The sequence below is a fragment of the Xyrauchen texanus genome, chromosome 3 (assembly GCF_025860055.1).
Source record: "Xyrauchen texanus isolate HMW12.3.18 chromosome 3, RBS_HiC_50CHRs, whole genome shotgun sequence".
Taxonomy (NCBI): domain Eukaryota; kingdom Metazoa; phylum Chordata; class Actinopteri; order Cypriniformes; family Catostomidae; genus Xyrauchen; species Xyrauchen texanus.
The window spans coordinates 18,548,583-18,571,703 of record NC_068278.1 but is presented as its reverse complement, the minus strand read 5'-3'; the positions used below and the strand labels follow the sequence as shown (position 1 = coordinate 18,571,703).

The following is a 23,121-nucleotide window of genomic DNA, read 5'->3' as shown; positions in this document are numbered from 1 at the left end:
ACTCTTTCTAGTATTTCAAGATTAATTAAATGAGTTCTACACTCACCTTGTCAAGTCGCAGGCAACAAAATGGCGCCTTTTGTTGTAAAAGGTGACAAAGTGTTGGGGAGCTTCCAATATAAGGAGAGTTAGGAGGATAGCCTTTAATGGACCTTGAAAACCAAAGGATATACACACAATGTATTACAAATTCAACAAATATCTAGATTTAATGCTCAGCACAAAAATGAACCCCTTCTATGACAATTAATTAACAAAGGCTTTTCCCCCTGAGAGCATTATACGTTGAAGATCAGTAGAGGGCACTGTTGTCATACTGAACACATTCAGCAGCAGGGATATTCATGAATTCACTCTGTACTCCAGAGCGAGCATTCAGAGACTTAGTCAGCTGTAGGACACCCAGGAGCACAACAGAAGTCAGCGTTGTTTACAGAATGTTGTTTAGCACAAACTGTGGCAAGAAAATACTTTCGACTGTGTGTGAAAAAGAGTGAGGGAGAGTGCATGTATCCTCTTGCTTTGACTGACATTAGCAAATGCTGTATATTGTGAAACATGACTGCAGACAGACAGGTTGCCTCTAATATGTTTCATAATATGTCTAATAAGTTTCATCTGATCTGCCTTTGATGAAACTTTAATGCTATGCAATTTAATTAAATAAACTTGAAAGTGTGAGTGGCATCTGCTTGTTCAAAACTCATCACAATGATGCTAGGATTTTCCAGGTAGTTGCCAGGGTGTTGCTTTGTGGTTACTAAGGTGCTTTGGTTGGTTGCTAGGTGGTTGCATACTGCTCAAAGTCAAAAGAGCCCACCCCAGGATATTCTGGTCCCCGCATGTTGATCGGGTCCCTCTTTCAATTTAAGTGTACTGGATTTTTTTATGTAAGATCATTTAGAAAAATAATAGCACAGCTCTTCTCAACAAGAAATACAATTTAAGGTATCATTCGTGCCCTTAGCACAGTGCGGAGTGAAAAATGCACCAAATTTTGTGGTTAAGGGATTTGAAAAATCTTGGCCGTGAGTATTGGCAATAATAAGAGTGATGCATGCCTATTTAATAATTTAAAACCACATTTCAACAATTTTCTCACTCACTACTTGGTCTTCAACCTTTTTTTTTTTACATCCAACAAAAAACAAGACATCGCTATTACACTGCCACTGAAAACCATTTGAATCTTTTTCTCTAAAAGGAATATTACAGGTTCCATACAAGTTAATCTCAATTGACACCATTTGATGCATAATGCTGATTACACCAAAAAATTATTTCTACTCATCCCTACTTTAAAAAAAACTAAAATCGATGTAACATGGAGACAATTTTTGGAGGGCATAAAGGCAGAAATGTGAAGCTTATAATTTTATAAAAACACTAACATTATTTCTTCTGTTAAAACTCATGTATTGTTTGAGCTGCAAAGTTGATTAGATTGCTGTTTACCAGTGTTTACGGCATTATGTCGTCATGGCAACGAAGCTGTAAAATAGGATAAAATGTTACACAGAAAAGGTTAGTAAGCAATTTTATCACACAAATCTCATGTTAACAAGCACTTTGTTTACATCTTGTGGCTATACTTTTGAAATAGTGAGTTTTATAACATTTAGAGATTACAGATTACAGATATGTGCTTTTTTTTTTTTAAGAAAATGAGGGATGAGACTAAATACATTTTGGTAGTAAACAACATCATGCCACAGATGCTGTTTCAAAAGTACAACCACAAGATGTAAACATTATATGTGTTAAAGCTGAAGTGTGTAACTTTTTTTTGGTGTTAAAATATTTTTGCCTATCCCAGTTTAATATGCAGAGACAGCTATAAGCCATTCATATGTTAATTTTCTCTAAAACAGTAAACACTGTGTCTCTGTGGTGATATGAAAAGTTCCCTGTTTGTTTTGAATGACCGTCCAGACCCTACAAAACAACAGAAGATGTTTTGAAAACATTGTTTATTTTTGAAATTCCATTCAGTGGAGCTAGTGTCAAAGAAATTACACACTTTGGCTTTAACAGGATTTAAGGGAACATTCACCCAAAAATGACAATTCTCTCACCATTTACTCACCCTCATGCCATCCCAGATGTGTATGACATTATTGATTCTGCTGAACACAAACACAGATTTTTAGAAGAATATTTCAGATCTGTAGGTCCTGTTTCTCTCATATTACTTCTGATGATATGAATTTTACCGCTGTAGTTGTACTGATTACATTAATGCTGCCTTTATGTGCTTTGTGGACCTTCAAAGTTCTGGTCACCATTCACTTGCATCATATGGACCTACAGAGCTGAAATATTCTCCTAAAAATCTTTGTGTTCTGCAAAAGATAGAAAGTCATACACATCTCGGATGGCATGAGGGTAAATGATGAGAGAATTTTCATTTTTGTGTCAACTATCCTTTTAAGTGTGATAAAATCACTTACTAACCTCAATTGTGTGAAGTTATATCCAATATTACAATGAAACCCTATAATCCCGGCATTGGATATAACTCCATTCTCTTCTATTGTATGTGCCTTACAGTGAGAGTAACCACAATTTACGAGTTAATTTAAGAGTTTACATTTATTTATCTATTTTTTTAATAAACAAGGGGTGAGTCAAAATTATGTTTTGTAGAAATCAACATTATGGCACAAATGCTGTCGAATGAACTTAACTTGAATTGAGAATATTCCTTAAAAAAAAAAACATTACTGTATTTACTCTAAAGCAGGTGCTCCCTCCTCATCTGATTGGTTGGTCTCATCTTCAGAGGGGTCACTAATAAGGTCACAAGGCAGGACAGCAGAGGAGTCTGCAATCTCCAGAACAGGAGCAATGCTGGGTCTGCGACTGCCCGCTCCATTCTCTGCGGGCAGTGCCAGCTTACTGTTGTCCACTGGAGGACCTGGATTCTGCAGGTCTATGGCCACAGTTCCTGCAATGCAAGACAAATGAGCCATGAGATTGGAGATTGTTTTCCTGGGTTGAGGTTAGGGATTGCCTAATGGGATAGTTCACTCAAAAATGAAAATCCTGTCAGCATTTACTCACCATCTTGTTGTTCAGAATCTGAGTGACTTTCTTCCTTCCATGGAACACAAATGGATCCACTTTTAAGAATGATGATGCTGTTCTTTTTTCCATACAATGAACATGAATGGTGACTGAGGCTAGCATTCTGCCTTACATCTACTGTGCTCTACATACTAAAGAAGTTAATGTGTTTAGAGTAACATGAGAAAGAGTAAATGATGACAGACATTTTATTTGGGTGAACTATCCATTTATCAGGACATATTATCAGGACAATTATAGAGATCCACTAGTAACAAGTGAAACAAATTATATCAAATCTGAACTGTTGCCAGATCTGAAATCTCAATAGCGTTTGTGTTATTTTCAGTGCAATGGAAACGGCAAAATAAATATTGAATTATGAAAATCCGTTTTTGCCAACATGACTCAGAATTTAGGTCAATTGCAGTTCAGCTCGATAAATGGAATGAAAGATTACTGCAAATTACTAGGAAATTGGCAGAGAGATAAAGATGAATGCATAAGTTACACATCTCTTTTTTCCACACATCTCTTAAACTGACTGAAGTTGACCTTAAACCTGATTTATTGCGTTTTTGTGGATGAACTCTGATTTGCATACATTTCAAATCAGAGCTTTGCAACCAAAAATGGTTAAGCACAGCATGGTTTAATTTAAAAATACTGCAAGAAAAAGTTCTGAAGGGAAATATTGAGTTACTATATGTATAAATCTGAGTATCTCTGCAAATTTAGATGTGTAAAAAAAAAAGAGTGAAACTAAAATAGGAATAACGGTTCTTTATGTTGAAAAAGTAACAAGGGAATACATGCAAGTGCAGTTTCCAAGCCAAATTGGGTAAAAATATCTCCTTCTCTGGGTAAAACATCTTGCAGGAAAAGAGACTTGACCCGTGAGTTTTTTTAAAGTAACGGGAATGAACAGGATACAGAGAAAGATTACTGTAAATGTTCACATTTACACAGACATCGACTAATGATGTCTTATAATTACACCCTGTCTCTGTTGCTAGGGAAACTACATGTTCAGACTTACCATATGATGTAGACTGATCAACTTCAACAAAGGAAAAACAATGAAAGAAAATATGTGAATTTTATCATTAGCATGACTTTAATATCTTCCTATATTTGAAAAATGTTTTCACTACTGCTTCTGAATATTCAATATGTTATTATAACAACATCATATCTAAAAGTAGACAACCACCATATGGCAAAACAGCGTTAAACCAACCCTGCATCTGCACTGATGTAAACATTGTGTAAAAACTGATGCAAAACTTGTGCTTAATTAGTTGTGGCAGGGCAGAGGACGGGACCGGGTGCGTAGGATCACGACCCTCCGCCCTGCCACATTAGTGTTGTTACGTTTTTCAAAAAGACAACACTGCTAATCTTTAAAACCAACAAAACTTTAAAGCTTGTGTCTGCAATTTTTCCAAAGTTAAAATACTTACTCTAATGCAATTTAAAGGGATAGTTCACCTAAAAATAAAATGATTTCATCATTTACTCACTGAAAATCAGATAAAGGCAGCATAAACGTAATCAAAAAGACTCCAGTGGTTTAATCCATGTCTTCAGAAGGGATATGATAGGTGTAGGTGAGAAGTAGATCAATATTTAAGTCCTTTTTTACCGTAAATCTCCATGTTCACTTTTACATTCTAAAAGTGAAAGTAGAGATTTAGGGTAAAATAGGACTTAAATATTGATCTATTTCTCACCCAAAGTGATTGCATCACTTCAGAAGACATGGATTAAACCACTGGAGTTTTTTGGATTACTTTTATGCTGCCTTTATCTGATTTTCAGAGCTTCAAAGGTCCGGTCACCATTCACTAGCATTGTATGGACAAACAGATCTGAGATAGCCTTCTAAAAATATTGGTTTGTGTTCAGCAATGAAACTCATACACATCTGGGATGGCATGAGGGTGAGTAAATGATTATGATTTTAATTTTTGGGTGAACTATCCCTTTAATGAGACTAGGGATGTGCCTGAAGCCGAATACATTATTCGGAAAGGCACGAATAATGACTTCAAAACAAATAAGGGATTCAGCTGAATAATATAAAAGATATTCGTATGACTGATTATCCAAGAAGCACAAGGATGAAGCAACGCTTTAAATAAACATATCCAAAATGTATGAATCTGTGCAGCCAATATTTCTAGTGTAAACCTTATGAATGAAAATGTGCAAGTTGTGATTTCAGATCAGATGGGCACGGTCTCGAGTCCATTTGCGGTCTCTGTTCATTGTGAGCTTCAGGAGCTTGTCAATTGTAACATTAACTAAGATATGGAACCATATACAGTACACTTCCCACTTCTTAAAATGTCTATGTTAATGAATCACATGATTCACACGTGATTCTCATGTATTTATTTATAGCCTAAAAGAGTATGATGTTAAATTTCTGACCTGAAGTGATGATTTCACATCAGAGCTCATCAACATGTATCCATCTCTTAAAGTTGACCACATTTATATCCACAACAGCGATTAAGAAAATGTTATTCCGAAAAAAAAGTTGAAATGCTACATAGAGTAGCCTGTTCATCTATTAGGAACATTCCTCCTTAAGTAAAAAGAAGAAACTGAAACATGCTCGGTCTTTTTTTTTCTCTTTAAACTGTAATGTGAAAATGTTAAGTGATCTTGAACTCTGGGAAGGTGCTATATAAATTTAACATTATTATTATATATATATTTTTTTTATAATTGTATTGTAATAATAATAATAATTTTTATTAGGCTATAATTATGAAAATGCATATACAAGTCATATTATACTAATAAAACTAAATGTAATAGTAACATTTATAAAATTGGCATTTCTTTTAGTTATGACACACTTCTGGTTAAGCCCCGCCCCGCACCTGGTTCTATCCGAATACAGATACAGATCATTTTGCAATTTGAACAGATACAGAGGCAAATACAGATAATGGCGTTACTTCACACCCCTAGTAGAAACAATTATAAGTAAGCCATTTGTGTGTTCATTTTTCTGAAAGGTGTAAACACTGACTGTGGCGATTGTTTAAGGCCCAACATGTCTCAAATAATGGCGTGAAATTCAAGGTAAACTCTAATGCTCAAAGTAATTATTAATATAAATTACAAATTAGTTTAAATAAATTAAACCTTGAGTATTTAGAACTTTCTCTTTCTTTTGAGTTCACAAAACTGACACCTTTAAAGGTGCACTCAGTAATTCTAATCCAATACACTTTTGTTAAATTCTTCAAATATGTCCTCACAGTCTGCTATCTGTCCATTCTGTGGGTGGCCTGAACATTTTTTTTAGTATTTGTACACAGCCCTGGTTCTGTAAATGGTACAAAAACAAAGTGGATTGGACCAATCCACACAACACCACTCCAGCCAATCAGAAACAGGGGGTGGTTTTTGCACGTGCACAGGATGGGGGGTGGGGGCAGAGCGAAAGGGAAATTCCTTAAAGCGACGGCAAATCTGGCTGATGCAAACTTTCTAAACTCTAAACAAATGGCTGAGAAACAGACCAAGAGAAAAAGGGCAATTATCTGTATGTCTTGAGCTGGTGTGCTTAAAATCGTCTTGCATTGCAAAAATTTGGGGGGTGGAGCTTCCAAAGGAGCACTGAATGGAGGGGTTTTGGCAGTTGAGTTTGAATATCAACAGTGTTTCTCAGGAATCGCTGAGTGCACCTTCAAGTAACATTGTTTTATTTTTATTTTTTTGTTTAATGCACTTGTCCCTTTAAATTTACAGGAACTTAAACTGTACAATTGTACTTAAATATGTCCAGTAGCCTCTCAATCTACATTATTAATGTTGCAATGGGAGCGTAGATGCAGAGACTATTGGGCATTGTTTGTCATGCAGCTCTGTAGTGTTACATTGAAAAGATTTGTCGAAAAAAAAAAAATTGTGAAACTGATTGTTTTATTTTTTTTTCTAAAAAAAAGCTTTGGTTTGCTATAAAATTATGTAGGCTATTGGACAGAGTTCGTTACACTCTTTTCTCAAGCTTTACTTAATCTGTTTATGTTGGGACAACATGAAAATTTTTAGTTTGGTAAAAGTTGTGTAGAGTATGAACGGAAAAGCATGAACTCATTAATTCTGAATGCAATGCACACATTCTTGTGAAGGGTCCTAAAACCCCCACACACTGTTACTCTCCCCACACCCCCCTCCTTAGATGAGAAAGGAATGTGAGAGGTTGAAAGACACACACGTTCCTACCATTTAAAACCCAGAAATGGCTTATTTTTAAGGAAATATGTTTTATTCCCGTATGCTTGGGTATTTCTGCTGTTATATCAAACTAGTTAAGATTGTTTAGTTGTGTAGTTAAACTCTGAGGGCTTATATAAAGAGTCTAAGATTATATATTCACTTTTAAGTGTACCAATTCTTGGTATCAAATTAAACCTTACGACTCGCCCTAGCTGAATATATATATATAAGGTTACATTAAAATGTATTCTGCTATGTTTTACCATCTTTTGAGTGATTCAAACCACATCCGGACCCTGTTGTAAATTAGGCAAATGACGAGCCTTAACAAGACAAAGGGAACCATCTCGCGCCAAAACTGAGGACCCTCATTGGGTCATTCCTCCCAAAGGAGGTGTGACCTCCCTACCTTAAAAGTCAGGATCTGGTGTTGAATCGCTCTCTTGTCTCTCTTGTCCTTACATCTCTCTCTTACACTTCTCTCTTGCTTTCTCTTCTGAACCTCTTCAAGTTTTCTTCAACTTCTCTTCAAACTCTCGTCAGACATGTCTTTTGTTTTATTTGGCGTTTATCTCAGTCTTTTCCTTGTCTTCGGACAAAACTCAGCTCCCTCAGTCAACAACTACTCTTTAAGACGTTTTGAACTTCCATCACTGATCCATGCTCAGGAAGCACCAAGAAAAGGCCTCCATCTCACGGACGCAACGAGGACACAATAAACACGCAGTCTTGTTCAGCGACACAAAGGTCCATTTTGCAAGTATTATTCCATCTAAATTCAAATGCGTTAGAGTGTGTAATTCCCGTGCTGGCTCTTAAGGTTTAACTGTTGTAACAAGTTTGCTATCCCTGTAATCTCTTTATTTTCCTTACTGTTTTACTTTGTTTGTTCTATGTTAAATGTTTGTTGTTAAATGTGTTCTACGTTTGTTAAGTTTGTGATAGTTCCTTGTATTAAACCCAATTATACGCTTGATTGTCTCTGTTTGTTGGTCATAGAGCAAAGCCTCTTTAATGTGCAATCTAAAGCTACGAGCTGATATTATCAAAGTAAGTTAACGTGCTTTGATTAAGTAGGCTTATACTAAGAATAAACCTTCTGGAGAATTGATCAAGAGTATCGAGCAAAGTGGTTTGCTGGACGAACTGGTTGGTTGCGGTACGGGTTAATTCCATTAAGGTGTTCTGAAAATTAATACAGCCTGTCTGCATATGATGTATATTCCTAATTAATTATAATTCGTTGTGTTTAATTATCTATATATATATATATATATATCTGAAGCAGACTTTTGGGCTATATAACCCCTGCTTTGGGGCAATTTAGAATGTATTGTTATCTAGTTCAAACCGTATGATTAATCATTGATTACAATCATTAATATTAATTGCACATTCCCCAAACCTGAACCAAGAAACCCTACAGTTGCATTCAGTATCTTTTGGCTTTGTGTCATCTTGGACTTTCACTGACACCTAGTGGCTTCTGATGTGCAGCATCATTTAAAATGAATAGTTTTTGATGTATATATAATATATGTCATTGTAGATATGTAGTATTGACATTCAGACATGCTTACTTTAATAAATAAGTGAAAGTGTCAAATAACAGGACAGATACTGAGATTAAGCGAGTAATATTTGGCTGGTCGTGTGATTCTAACATGGCAGCCCCCATGTGCAGACCCTCCCCATGTAGAATAAAACTGCTTTTATAAGGTTACTGATATGACTGGAGTCTTCATTATAATGTGAGTGGTCATGATTTCCTACATATATTACAAAAATACAATTAATGTCTTTAGGAGTAAACTTTTTTAATGAGGAAAAAATTACACCTTTAACCGAAACCAGGCAGGGAATTCTAATTCCCAGCATGCTTTTCATGGCACTCGAAAGAGAAAGTAAATGTTAAAATTAAGTGTTATATAATGTGTCTTTGTACAAGATGAATGTATAAGGGTGGAGACTTGTTAGAGTTTACAGTTTTGTTTTGTTATTTAGAAGAGTTAATCTTCTGTGTTGCTTTATTTTGCAATCGCTGTGGTAATTAAAGCATAGTGTTTCCAATTAACATGTATTCAGCATGCTAGCATTAACTGAACTAGCTACTATATATGGTTCATTTAACAAGTCTAATAGTGATGGGAAAATAATTTTACTGACTTGGATCTTTGAATCTTGTTAAGCAAAATGAAAAAACCTTTATTCAAGTAATTTCGTTCATTTGTCACACGACAGTCGTATAGGCTCTACAGGAAACAGAAGTGATTAGTTCACGTCCCGACTGGGTCTTCGGATATGAGTCTTTTGTTCATCTTTCATGTGACTTCTACTAGGCTCCGCATAGAAGACAAACGATTCATTTCTGAGTGACAATTACTGGTCTTTCGTAAATTTGTCTTTTTACAGCTTACAGTTCATTGTGTTGCAGTCAGTATGACAGTAAATTAAATTCTAAATTCAGAATAATTGTCATGATGAATTATTTTCATGTATATAGTTCAGGAAATGTTTGCAAGATATTTTCTGCCAAGTGTAACATTTAAGTAAAATGGTCTAAGATAGCTATCAGTAAATTCAATTTGTATGATTACTTAATCTGTATGATTTCCCATCATACAGATCAAATTTAAAGCATTAAACAACTCTTTATTACCAGATTTAATAATATGAAGAAAAAACAAACAAAAACAAACAAAAACACAATGTAAATATTCACAAAGTGATATATTGCAAGAAGTAAAGAAGCTAAAATCTGAGACCAGAAACTATTCTTTAACTGTAAGGGCAAAAATAAAACCTAACTAACCGCTTGTGTTTAAGGAAGGTTGGGAGCAGTGTTGGGTGTAATCCAATGTATTAATTTTTAGTCCAAAAAAGCATAGTGCTTTGCATTTTAAATTCTCGCACTAAGATTCCTCGTACAGTTACTGACTTTCAATTGTATTACTTTAAAGTACATTATAGGGTTATGCTTATTTCTAATGTATTTGTTATGTAGAATACATGAATTATGGCCCCGTAAAGAGTCATTGTGAAGGAGAAATGTGAGGTGCTGAGTGTATGACTTGAATGTAACAATGAACAAGAAAGAAATATAGACATTCTTTTGCATTTGTTGAGCAGAAAAGTAATGTGATTACTTTTTCTATTGAGTAATTGGTAAAGTAACTTGATTACAATTTTAGATAAATAATAAGGCACTTGTAGTCATTACAATTTTACCCAAGTAACTTACCCAACACTGGTTGGGAGTATGTACTCATTTCTGTTTCCAATACAGAGCCTATGCAGCTGTCACGTGTCAAATGAACCAAAGACTCATACCCAAAGACCCAGTCGGGAGGTGAACTAATTATTTCTGTTTCTTATGTGGCTGTCACGTGTCAAATTAACGAAGCACAAACTATCAATTTTGTGCATATGTGGCCAAGACAAAATGACACTACTCGTTCTTCCTGATTCATTCAAAATGAACGAAACGTTCATGAACAACCCATCACAAATGTCTTGGTTTTACCTCTATGAAGTACTTCAACTGGGATTACACTGTAAATTTTAAGTTAGCGAAAGAGTTAAATATAAAGTTAAGTGCCATAAAAATGTATGTAGCTTACTAAACATCTGAATTTTAGAGCAATTAACTAATTTGTTCTGCTAATTTATTAGGGTTTGCAGTGTTGTGGAAAGACTTCCTGTTAGTCCACACACATGAAAGACTAGACTGTTTAGGTAACCCAGGGGTTCTCAACCTTTTGCAAGCTGGGCCCCCTCAAAGCTGGTTCATTGCAGTTGGGGCCCCATTGCCCCCCGCCCCGCCCCATGCTTTATTGTTGTTATTATTATTATTATTATTATTATTATTATTATTATAATTGGCAGTAGCACCAGACTTCTAATGTGAGCTTGCAGGCATTATTATTATTATTATGAATAGTAGTAGGCCTATCATCATTACTAGGCTATTGCTATATAATTATATGAGGTTACATGCTTTATTGTTGTTATTATTATTATTATTATTATTATTATTATCTATTATTATTATTATCATCATCATCAGTAGGCCTATTATCATTACTAGGCTATTGCTATAATTGGGAATTGGCACCAGACCTCTGATATTAATTTATGCTTTATTATTGTTATTATTACTAGGCCTAATAGTAGGCATCATTTGCATTTTTTACAGAAGCTTGCTGGTAGGTGATGTTAATGTGAGACCTGAGCCTGCTTTGCCTTGCAAAGATCCTCAATTCTTGGCTCAATGTTTGATAAACATAGCCTCAAATCATCCTCGATTTGTGCACGATTGCGGTATTTCGTTTTGAGTGCAGTCAATTTTGAGAATCCTGCCTCACACAAATATGTCGACGTGAAAGGAAGGAGAATCTTCAAGGCGACATCACAGAGTTCAGGGTATTCCTGCATCAATGCTGCCCAGAATGATGAAAGAGGGCAGGAGCTAAAGAGTTCCTTCAGTCTACTGTCACTCTTCAGCTCAATAAGCTGTTCCTGCATATCAATTGATAGCTCGTTTGCTGTGCACACAAACGGATCTCGAACCCACGCAAAAGAGCGATAATCCTCTTTAAAGTACGTCGCAAATTGTTTTCTCATTGCTGACAGGTACTCAGATGCTGATTGAAATAGGGAGGAGAAATCGTGTGACGTGCCTGCATCAGTGATAAAGTCTGCAAGGCTGGGGAACATGTCGCAGTTCCCTTGACTGATGCGGCCATGCCAGAGGTCTAGTTTTTGTGTGAAGGCGTGCACTTTGTCTGCAAGGAGCAAAATATGAGTTTCGTGGCCTTGCAAAGACAGGTTGAGGCCATTCAAGCGGTCAAATATATCGACCAAATAGGACAGAGACGCAAGCCACATAGTGTCATCCAGATGCTTCGCCAGATCTGATTTGATTTCTGTCAAAAACCACTTCACCACCTCTCGCAGCTCATACAACCGCTGTAACACCCGCCTCCTGGAGAGCCAGCGAACTTCAGTGTGCAGAAGCAGCTGTTCGTGCCCTGACCCCATCTCCTGGCAGAGGACCCCAAACAAGCGAGAGTTTAGTGGCCGTGATTTGATGAGATTTATTATTTTCACGGATTGGTTCAGCACGAGAACCGTCAAAGAGAACCGGCATTTTTTTAGCAGCTAGTGCTTCGCGATGGACCATGCAATGTGTCCATTTCACAAGTGGAGCTACTTGCTGAACGCGAGCAGCTAGGCCACGCTCACGCCCCGTCATTGCCTGCGCACCATCCGTGCATAGGCCAACGCATCGGTCCCAAGCCAAACCATTTTCACGGATAAAAATATCAAGGATATTGAAAATGGCTTCTCCTGTAGTGTGCGACTGAAGAGGCCGGCAAAACAGGACATCCTCCTCAATCGCATTGTCCCGCAGATACCTGACATAGGTGAGGAGCTGTGCCTGCCCAGCAATATCAGTGGATTCGTCCAGCTGCAGCGCGTAGTAAGGACTCTTTTTTACGAACTCTATCAGTTGCTCTCTGATATCATTGGACATGTCTACAATTCTCCTAGCGACTGTGTCATTTGACAGTGGTACTGCACCGAGTTTGGCTGCTGCACTATCACCTATCATTATTCTGCACATGTCTTGCCCTGCCGTCAAAATGAGAGTCTCGGCGATTGTATGCGGTTTACCCAGTTTACCGATCCTTTTGGCCACTACATACGATGCCTCCAAACACTGTTTAGACACAGTGCTGTGCACTGTAATGGTTGCCTGTTGCTGATGGAGGCCATCAAGCTTTCTTTTAAAATATTCAACTGGTTTATTTTTAATGCCAGCATGCTTTGTTTCGAGGTGCATTTTTAATTTGCAGGGCTTCATACTGTCGTTTGCCAGCACCTCGGCACACACGACACACTGAGGTATTCAGACAATTCAGATTTTATTTTAATACTTAACGATTGTAGTCCTCGTCAGTGTGTGTGTGTGTGTGTGTGTGTGTGTGTGTGTGTCTTAGTCGTGTGGGTAGTTTTAGCTAAGTGTAGCTACTGCCTAGCAGTTAAAAAAAAAAATACTGGCTAGGGCTGAGATTTGATCTAATCTTAAAAAAGAATGTTTGTGGGTTTAGGCTTTAAAAAGAATGTTGGGGTTTTGTAGTAAAGGCCTATGTAAATCGAGATTGATAAGACTAGCGAGAGCTGGCACAAGCGAACTTGGCAAGAGACTAGACTAGAGTGAATGGAAAGCTATGTCGTGAGTCAATTTGAATGCAGTGATTTATTTTTGTGTGAGAGTGAGTGAACATTTACATTTATACCCCGCTCTGTAAGCCAGGGCGGGAACAGCGGCGGCCATGCGCGATTCATTTGCAGCCTGGACGCGGAGGGGTGTGTGTCTCTTTGCATTGGCAAATCATGACATTTTTACAGTGAAAAACAAAACTTGGAGATATTGCTGTTACAACAATGTATTGTTATTTATTTAGCATAGCGCATCTCACAGTAATACTCAATCGCGTTTTGAATGATTCAGTGTTGTGAACGAATCGGTTGAGTCAAAGATTCAATGACCCATTCACAAACATCTGTCTCATTCTTGATGAATCGGCCGTTTGAACGAATCGTTTGAATGAACGACTCAATGACTCGCTTAATGAAACCGCTTATGCTTATCACCTGCATTTGCACTCACTATCGACAAACCAATCAAATTTGTTCAAAACTTTTTTTTTTAAATCAGTCCAAACACATTTAAATTTTTATTCAGGAGTTATGTATATACAAAACTATAACTTTTTATGACAGTAGTTTAGTGATAAAAAAAATGTGCCCCCAAATTTTTTTTTTCAAGTTTTTTTTCCCTTCCATCGTAGCCTACTCGCGCCCCCCCCCCGGGAGAGTGTCCGCGCCCCCCCGCCCCACCGGTTGAGAACCACTGAGGTAACCTATTTGCAAACAATCACTCTTTTTGCAATTCCACTTTGTGCCGCTAGTGGCCTAGAAATTACACACTGCAGCTTTTTGGATTCCATCTTAGTTAAAATGTCTGATTATATCTTAGAATTCCACTTTAAAAGGTATAAAACATTTGATAGTCTTTCATCTCACCCATGCTTGCGATGATGCTCTGCACTGGCAGACGAGAGGGGGCATCATACACGCCGGCAACCGACAGTCCTTTGCTGTGCTTCTCCTCCTGTTTGAAGATGAAGGCAGAGTTCTCCTCCTTAGTGATGTTGATGTAGTAACAGGTGTCTGTGGCAGCCATGATGTGACGTGGACCAGGGTTCAGAAGGATGCTCTTATTGCCTTCTCTCTTTGTGCCGATTAAGCAGACACCATATCTAAAAGGAAGATGATTATTGTGTTTTAAGGGAAAAAGGGTGATAAATGAAGCAATCATTTTCATTTTTGTATAAGCTATCCCTTTACTGTACCAAGTTTAAGATATTTAAATATCTTTATTGTGGTGGGTTGAATTTTAGAGTATTGTTAAAAATGGAAATCTATATTTGTGTTTATTTTGTTTATTTCCATTGTACTATTTTATCTGATTTTAAACTTCAAACTGCAAAAAATTTTTAAAATGTAATCTAATTATTTGAGAGTTTATACTGGACATCACTACAGTAAAAACCTGTTTTGGGAGTTTGACACATTTGATCAAGAGAAAGTATTTAAGGGAAGGGATTATAAATTAATCTGTCAGATCTGAAAGTAATTGGTTTGCATTTACCACATCTACTCACTTTTTATGTGCATGAAAGGAAGCGTAAGTGAAGCTCTTCCCATCATATTCGCCAAAAAACTTGCTGTCCATCAAACATATGTGATAAACTTCATTCCCAGAGCAACGGCCATAAATTCTCTGCCACTGTTCTGGAGAAGTCTGTCCCTCCCTGAAACCCCAACCAGACAGTGTTAATGCAAATACAAAGAAGAGATTCATAACTTCAGCAGTTACTGTTTATGTAAGACCATTCCGCCTTAGGTTTTTGTCTAATAGCCTTGTCCTTTTTTTTAGTCCTTGAAGCATTTTTTTTGGCCTAGTCAACTGTCTATGCTTATGTTTGCAAATAATTTGTTCAAATTTGGATACGGAAAAACATAATCAATGGCAAAACCTTCATTGTTAAAGTCTAGTGAATGGTGAAACTACAAAACTTTATGTAGTTGCTATGAAAATATGTGTGAACGTGCTCACAAAAGTGATGGCGGTGTGAACAGAGTAAATCTGATCTGACCACATACAGTATATCTTAGTTTAAACAGTCAGTATAAAATCAGAATTAAAAAAGTTGAATTCCTAGAGACATGAATTGTAATTTTGCATTATATGTAGGAAATCATGACTACTCACATTAGACACATAAGACTCCAGTCATATCAGTAACCTTATAAAAGCTGTTTTATTCTACATGGAGAGGGTCTGCACATGGAGGCTGCCATGTTAGAATCACATGACCAGCTGAATATTACTCATTAATCTCAGTAACCGTCCTGTAATTTGGCAATTTCACTCATTGAATAAAGTAATCATGGCAAGTTATTGACTAATAAAGGTTAGGTACTATTTAAACAAATCTTTTAATATACTTAATTTTCCTTCAGGAAAAGCTTCTTCTACAACACAGTGGAACAACATGAAAACCTACACATAATCTGCATTAAAAAAAGATTATAGTCTTTCTTCGGCTGACTACTAAACTTTAGAACCATTTATAATGCTACAAAAGAGAAAAGTGACAATAACAGGGAAACTCACATTAGTCAATTAGGATTAATGCAATGATGTGCAATGAACCACCAATTCATCCTGTATTATATGGTTCAGGGAAAAGGATCAAATTCTTGAAAATTTGGCCTGATGAGTGTGTCAGTACTCACTGTCCACGAGACGTGTGAACCAGAAGGGTGACCAGTGTAGAGGTGGCTGGACACACACAGTTCAGTGCCAGCATGGCATACTTGAACTCCTCTTCACACACCACATGATCTAGAACACAAAACACGCATATTTGTGATATGAAATTTACGCAACCTGTGATTGAAGTTGCAAAAATAAATCCCAGCTATCAATAGAATGCACACTGTATCAGTGGTAAAAAGCAACATGTACAATACTTGATCTAACCCTAAAAACTTCTGTTTGTGTATCCACAAACAGGTTATCTGAGAATACATTGTTTACAGAATCATTAAAGTAATTCAACTTCAATGTATTTAAAGCTGACTCTGGCAGGGCGGAGGGCGGGGCCGGGTCGTGATCCTACACACCCTGTCCCGTCCTCCGCCCTGCCACACTGACTTTACACTGCTGGTTATTCTTGTTCTCGAAATGAGATGTGATCTTTTTTGTTGTGTCAGATCAATAGGACCACGTTCACACAGCAGGAGAATATGGTTGTCAGACCTGTTTTGACTGCTTAATACATTTGTGTTCACACACAGGACAGTCATTTACAAGTGTGACAACTGCAATCTAAAACCGAACTGACAACCGCAAATTTTCAGGTTTCACAACGCATTCTCGGCAAACATGTGCTGTTTGAACGCAACCGTACTGGACAACTAGTTGTCTGTCAAGTCATATTATGTGAAAGCCATACTGCACTGTACATGCACGTGCACCTTGTTAATCATAAGGGGTTTCGTTAACTCACAGAGACTTAGATTTGAGCTGCGTGTCATCCGAAGATCCAACCGTTGTCTTTCACCGAAGTTGCTCGTCATTGCGAGCCACTTGACAAATGCTTCACTTCTAACTAGGTTAAAAAGCATTCAAAGCCACTGTCACTATGGTCACTATGGTAGGGTTTGATTTTGGTTGTTCATTCATACAGACTGTATTCAAGCCGCTACTGTAAGCTGTTGAATGAACAGGACATTTAAAGACTTACACCTGTAAGTAAATGTGGTTGTCAATCCCATACTGACTGTGTGAATGTATCCTAGGTTTGTTAAGATTATCCTCTGTAAATGGTTGCCACCAACTTTTACCAAAATAATAATACAAATAAATAAAGACACCTCTGATGCTGGGGGTAAGGTGTATTACAGCCAGCAAATTTTAGGATGGCTTGTATATATTAACTTGAACCTGTTATAAGACACCTTTAGTCAGTTGAAGTCTGAGCTTGAATGTAAGTTGTTAAGGACACATTCTGTAAATGTTAACTAACTGCAAATTAAATTTTACTTAAGAGAGACCACAGACTCACCTGCAAATTTAACATGAAATTTGTTCTCGGGTTTGAGAATCTGGACGTAAAGAGGGCAGTTTGGGGCAAAGTCCTTTACAGCCCATGCTCTTAAAATAGTTTGATGATCCTATCAAAATAACAGACATCATCTTTACAATGCAGAGACATTTTATAACCTTTTTTATATTTAAACTTTGTATTCCCTTGTCTTGCCATTAAAGGTAGATTAAGTTCAATACATTGATACATAATAGTAACCCTTCAGACAATAAGACTAATAAGAGTAAAATGTAGTTGCTAATTACAATGTAATAACAGTATAATAACTACAATAAATTAACAACACTATGATATTACCAATAACATCTTATTTTGATAAGTTCAGAAGTATGTTAAAAAAATGTCATGAAAAGAAAAGAATGATGTCTGTATTTACAGCTGCAGTGCGGTCCACTTCATTTCTACTGCTGAGGATAAAACATGCCTCTGCATCATCCATCCTACAGACCAAACAAAATCATTACTCAGCTTCACACAAACAGGACCCTTAAAAATGCTTCTGCAAAGCCCTTGCAGGTTTAAACCACTACCCATGAAGTGAATTCCTTCTGGAGGTGGATATGTATGTGGCAGGTAATTATTGCAATGTTTCTGAGATGGACATAATAAGTAATGAGGGTCAATTTCACGGTATACTAGCATCAGGTCCAGCAGTTAAGTGCAACCACTAGTGTAACCATAATGACAATGCTCATAAAAGCTACTGGATCTCCAACTGGAAGACAAATCAACTGAATGCAATAGAAAACTATTCATGTTAACCTGTCGGTTTTCCTACACTGAACATTCTTTAAAAACATTTTGAAAACATTCAGTGTTTCAATACAAGTACAATCTGTGTACTGAATCTGTGTATCTACAAAAGTCTGTGATATGCTGTTGATTACTACAAGGGACACAGAGACAGACCAAGGAGGCACAAGGGGCTCTACATAGAGCTTAACTTGTTTTAAACCAAGAACATTATTTTAAGACCCAAATAAAATATAAGAGAATAAAAGTGTGGACGAAAAAATTAAAGCACTGACTGACCTTAATTCTTGATATGAAGCAGCAATGAACACTTCTTAAAACTAGACAGCACTTGGACGAAGTTTCGAAAATACTTTTTTTTAGTGAGACTTAACAACAAATGTAATTTGCTCATGAATTAATTTACATTTTAGCCAATCACAAATGAAGTGAAGTCACAAATGATTATGTAGACAGGAAATTTTAGACTACGCACTAGAATATGAATTAGGCATATTGAGATAAATTTGCTGCATTTAAAATAGGGGAATAGAAGAATTTTAAATGAAGTGACATTTCCAGAGGAAGTACATAAGCCTCTCTTATCCTTCAAATTCAGGGCTACTTTAATAAGGAACAGATGGGGTTCTGACTAGGTGTCAGGTTTGGTGTTGGTGGTGGAGCTTGCTTGTGAACTCTTAGAATTTTCATGCAGAGAATTTTGGTTTTTGGGAGCCATTCCAGAACTTCCTTTTGCAAAGAATTAATCAAAGCCACTGTTTGCATTTTAAAGCATCAAAATGCCACACTGTTGTTTATCATCCTTAAAAAATTACTTTAGGTTTCAAAAGTGTCTGTCCTTCAAGTTTACTATAACAGCAGGCTCACATTCACTCTAACACTATGTAGAGGAAACAGATGATGATAATACGACTATGCTAATCTAGTTAGCTAAACTGCATGGCCTTCCATCAAGCCAAACCTCTACAGTTAAATAGTGTCATGCACTTTATGGTAACACATAAAGTGACACCAGGCCACCACAGCTGTTGCTTTTAAGTGCATTTCTGGCCAGTCTTGCTATGCCCACTTTTAAATTGTTGGGCTTTGGGATTATAGTGATGCCTGCAAAGCTGTAATTTATATTACTCAATAGAACTGTTACAGAACTGCAGTTCAACAATTATGTTCATCTGTCCTTAAATTTGATGTGTATATAAACAGTATATATATTTTAAATATTTAATTTAATTTCTACTTTCTAATATACTTATATGATCTTGATATACAAAGACTTCAACCCCTTAAACAATGAAGCATTTTGGTGTAATTTTTCAGAGAACCGACCAAGTAAAAAAATATAAATAATAATAATAAATAATATTGTATGTGTATGTGTACTTTTTGATGTTGTCCTAAATTTGTAAATTTATTTCTGAATCTGTTCACTCTACCTCACTTATATTTTTCTCTATAACATTCCATCATAATATACAGATCTGAAATGTAGGTGACGCTGCAGCACATTTTAGCCCTCAAAGACGTGCTTTTCCATAGACATTCAGACTAATTTTCAATTCAAGCACCACCCTTGTTGCTTAATTGAATATCTTGGCCTCTGAGTGGACTAGAAGCTCAAACTATGTGTCATTAGGAAGCTGAGTAAACCTCCCCTTTGTGAAGATATAAAACAATTTATCATCAACAGCTGAAAACACATTTTCTGATTATTTGTTTTGCATGCTTTTCCATCTGGATGTCATATTTTGATCTGGACATCTACAGTAAGATATAACATTGGATTATTCACACAAGCAAGCTCACAGTAACCTAAGGTAAAAGCATATACTAGCATTTTATAAAAGCATTTTTGGCTACTTGGTGCACACACCAGTAGTTATTGGATCATAAAAGAGATGTTTGTATTTGATGACTCACAGAAATCATATTTCAATTTGTGATTCATTTGAAAATCTTTCAAGCTGTGGAATTAGGGAAACAAAATGAACTGTACTGTCATTCCTGAGATATATGATTTGTCCATTTAGGTGCTATTTTTAGGACTTTTATTTTCATATAAATATTTCTACCCCATTACCTCTGTGATTCTAAGCTTTCAAATGATACCTCATATTCCTGATTATGTATACGGAGACTTTAACGTATTAAGTGTAAACTTTTTCCGCAATATAGTGCCCCCCTTTGAGTTTAAGGGGTTCTTTATGACCCATAAGTAAGGCATTCATTTTTATGTCCAAAAAGTGTAGCAGTATGGCTCCGTCACTGTCAAAATCTTGCTCTGTTTGTTTGAGCATCCAGAATAATCTGTAATAGGTGAAACCAATGGCGGAAGTTTGGGGGCGGAACAATCTGCTTATTTGAACAATTGAAGATGAGGGTAGTGTTTCGGCAAACTTTTTGAAAACTGTAATTATTTTTGCAATGGACTACTTCTGCGTAGTGCGGCGCAGGTGTTTTGGGTTTCAGTGTTCTGTTCTGTTTATTCAAGAGAAGGCAGATTATTTCTACTTTTTAGGGCTGTTAGTTAATTACAACTATAAATCATGTTTTTGGCATTAACATGAATGATCTCAAATTTATAATTTGCTTAAATGTGCCTCTAAATGATTTTTTTCCTTTCCAAATGTAGCTACACTCAGCTCCTGAAAAATAAATCAAACATAAACTGCATAACCTGCAGGAGTCTGACCATCTCATTAACGCATGTTTAATTAATTGAAGATATTTATTCAGCAATAAATTCCACCATACAATGATTGCAAATTACTTTACTTAGATATCCCAGATGGGCCAGGCTTTAAAAATTACTCAGAACAGAATGAAGCAGTTTTAATGTCAAATCGAATAAATACATTTACTGTGCTAAAATATATTTAACAACATATTTAATCAATTTCACATGTTATAAATCTTAATCTAACCATTATCTTTGGTAGATCTTCTACTAAATGTGTTTACTTTCACAATTTACTTATCAATAACTATGTTTCCATTTAAGGATTTTTTTGCGAAAAAACGTTAAGCGCATCAAACATTTTACCGATATACAGTAGCTGATGGAAAAAATAATTATCAAAAAAATTATCAACACAACATTATTTCGTTGAACACGTTTAACTAGTGTGTAAATCCTATGTCAATACGTCAAATGTCGTTGAACACGTTTAACTAGTGTGTAAATCCTATGTCAATACGTCAAATGTCGCAGCGAGAGTTTGACCACGTCGTGACCTTCCAGCAAGTTTTGGGGGGGAAACCACATCCTACCAGAGCGAGGTTAACATGTGGAGAATACCTGACATGGACTTACTAATGGGGAAGTTCACATATGGAATGATACCACCGGGAGGACCCTATCTACGGAGAGGGTACAAAGCAACAGTGGCTGAAGCAGAGCGAGGCTTTGATAAGGGGCAACTAAGGGTTCTACAGAGGGTAATCCGAACAGTGGAAATGCATCACACGGGATTACCCAGAGGGGAATCCCCACATATGGAGCACTGAGTCTAAGTACACAAGTTCACCTGAAAGGGGCATACCACGAGTACTGGGCCTGGTGGCGTCACTCCTCTGCCAAGTTCTTCACCGAACAGTGCTTAAGATTTAAAGAGGTGTCCAGGGTTCACCAGTTTTGGGGGAACTGTTGTGGACAAATGAATGCCCATTATCACCTTGAAAAAGTGGAAAGGCAAAATGCAAGTGGTACACCCAACACACAGCTCTGCATATGTCTGCTAGACAGGCCCCCCTTGCCAGTGCCCAGGAGGACACAACACCTCTAGGTGAGTGTCGCACAAACTCCCAATGGGCACGGCAGGTCTTGTGACTGGTAAGCCAAGAAAATGGCATTCACAATCCAATGGGCCAGCTTCTGTTTGGAGACAGCTTTCCCCTTCTGCTGCCTGTTCCTTGAGGAACCTGGTGATCAGGTTGTGCTGCAGTGAGTGTCTCCCATCCAGTGTATCGTGATACACTGTTATAGCAGCCATGTACACCTTCAGGCTAGTAGGAGACAGCAATCTCTCCAGCCCTTCCTGTAGGAAAGACAGCACAGACCTGACTGCGCACCTCTATGGGTCTTACCCACGGGAAGAACACCAGTTCGCGAAGAGATACCACTTCAAGGCATACAGCCGCCTCATGGAGGGGGCTTTGGTCTGAGTGATTGTATTTACCACTGCTGGCAGGGGATTCACTAGGTCTTCCACGTCCCATCCTGGAGCCAGACATGAAGATTCCAGAGGTCTGGCCATGGGTGCCATAGTGTGCCCTGTCCCTGAGTGAGAATGTCCTGCCTCAGGGGAATGCACCATGGAGGGCTACTGCCAGGAGCATCAGGTCTGAGAACCATGTCCGGTTGGGCCAGTATGGCGCAACGAACAGGACTTGATGTCCATCCACCCTGACTTTGCACAGTGTTTGTGCAATGAGGCTCACTGGAGGAAATGCATACTTGCATATCCCCTGAGTTAAGCTGTGCACCAGGGCATCCCTGCTGAGGGGAGCCTCAGACAGGGAGTACCAAAGGGGGCAGTGAGAGGACTTTCGGGAGGCTGAACATGTCTACCTGCGCCTCCCTGAATCTCTCCCAAATCAGCAGGACTACGTGTGGGTGCAGTCTCCAGTACCCGCAGAGAGTTACCTGCCATGAGAGCACGGTAGAGGACGCCTTAAGGTGAGTGGCTCGCAGAGACTTCAACATCTGCTGACTCCAAAGGAGAAAATTGGTGGTTTATGCACGACATGGTTGCTGTGTTTTTGGTCCGGACCAACACATGCTTGCCCTGAATCAACGGCCGACCTCCACAGGGCC

At 37.5% G+C, this 23,121-nt stretch overlaps 1 protein-coding gene across 1 annotated transcript in view; it reads right to left on the bottom strand.

The window, feature by feature from the left end:
• Window positions 1-23,121, bottom strand: part of kcnt1b (potassium sodium-activated channel subfamily T member 1b) — a 112,132-nt gene that overhangs the window by 22,619 nt on the left and 66,392 nt on the right. Inside the window, exons 15-21 of the mRNA XM_052112730.1 lie at window positions 17,932-17,995; window positions 17,514-17,622; window positions 16,180-16,288; window positions 15,042-15,191; window positions 14,401-14,636; window positions 2,734-2,947; window positions 47-152 (exon numbers count right to left, since the gene is read on the bottom strand). Of these exons, the coding sequence (XP_051968690.1) occupies window positions 47-152; window positions 2,734-2,947; window positions 14,401-14,636; window positions 15,042-15,191; window positions 16,180-16,288; window positions 17,514-17,622; window positions 17,932-17,995 (988 nt within the window). The remainder of the gene's footprint in view (window positions 1-46; window positions 153-2,733; window positions 2,948-14,400; window positions 14,637-15,041; window positions 15,192-16,179; window positions 16,289-17,513; window positions 17,623-17,931; window positions 17,996-23,121) is intronic.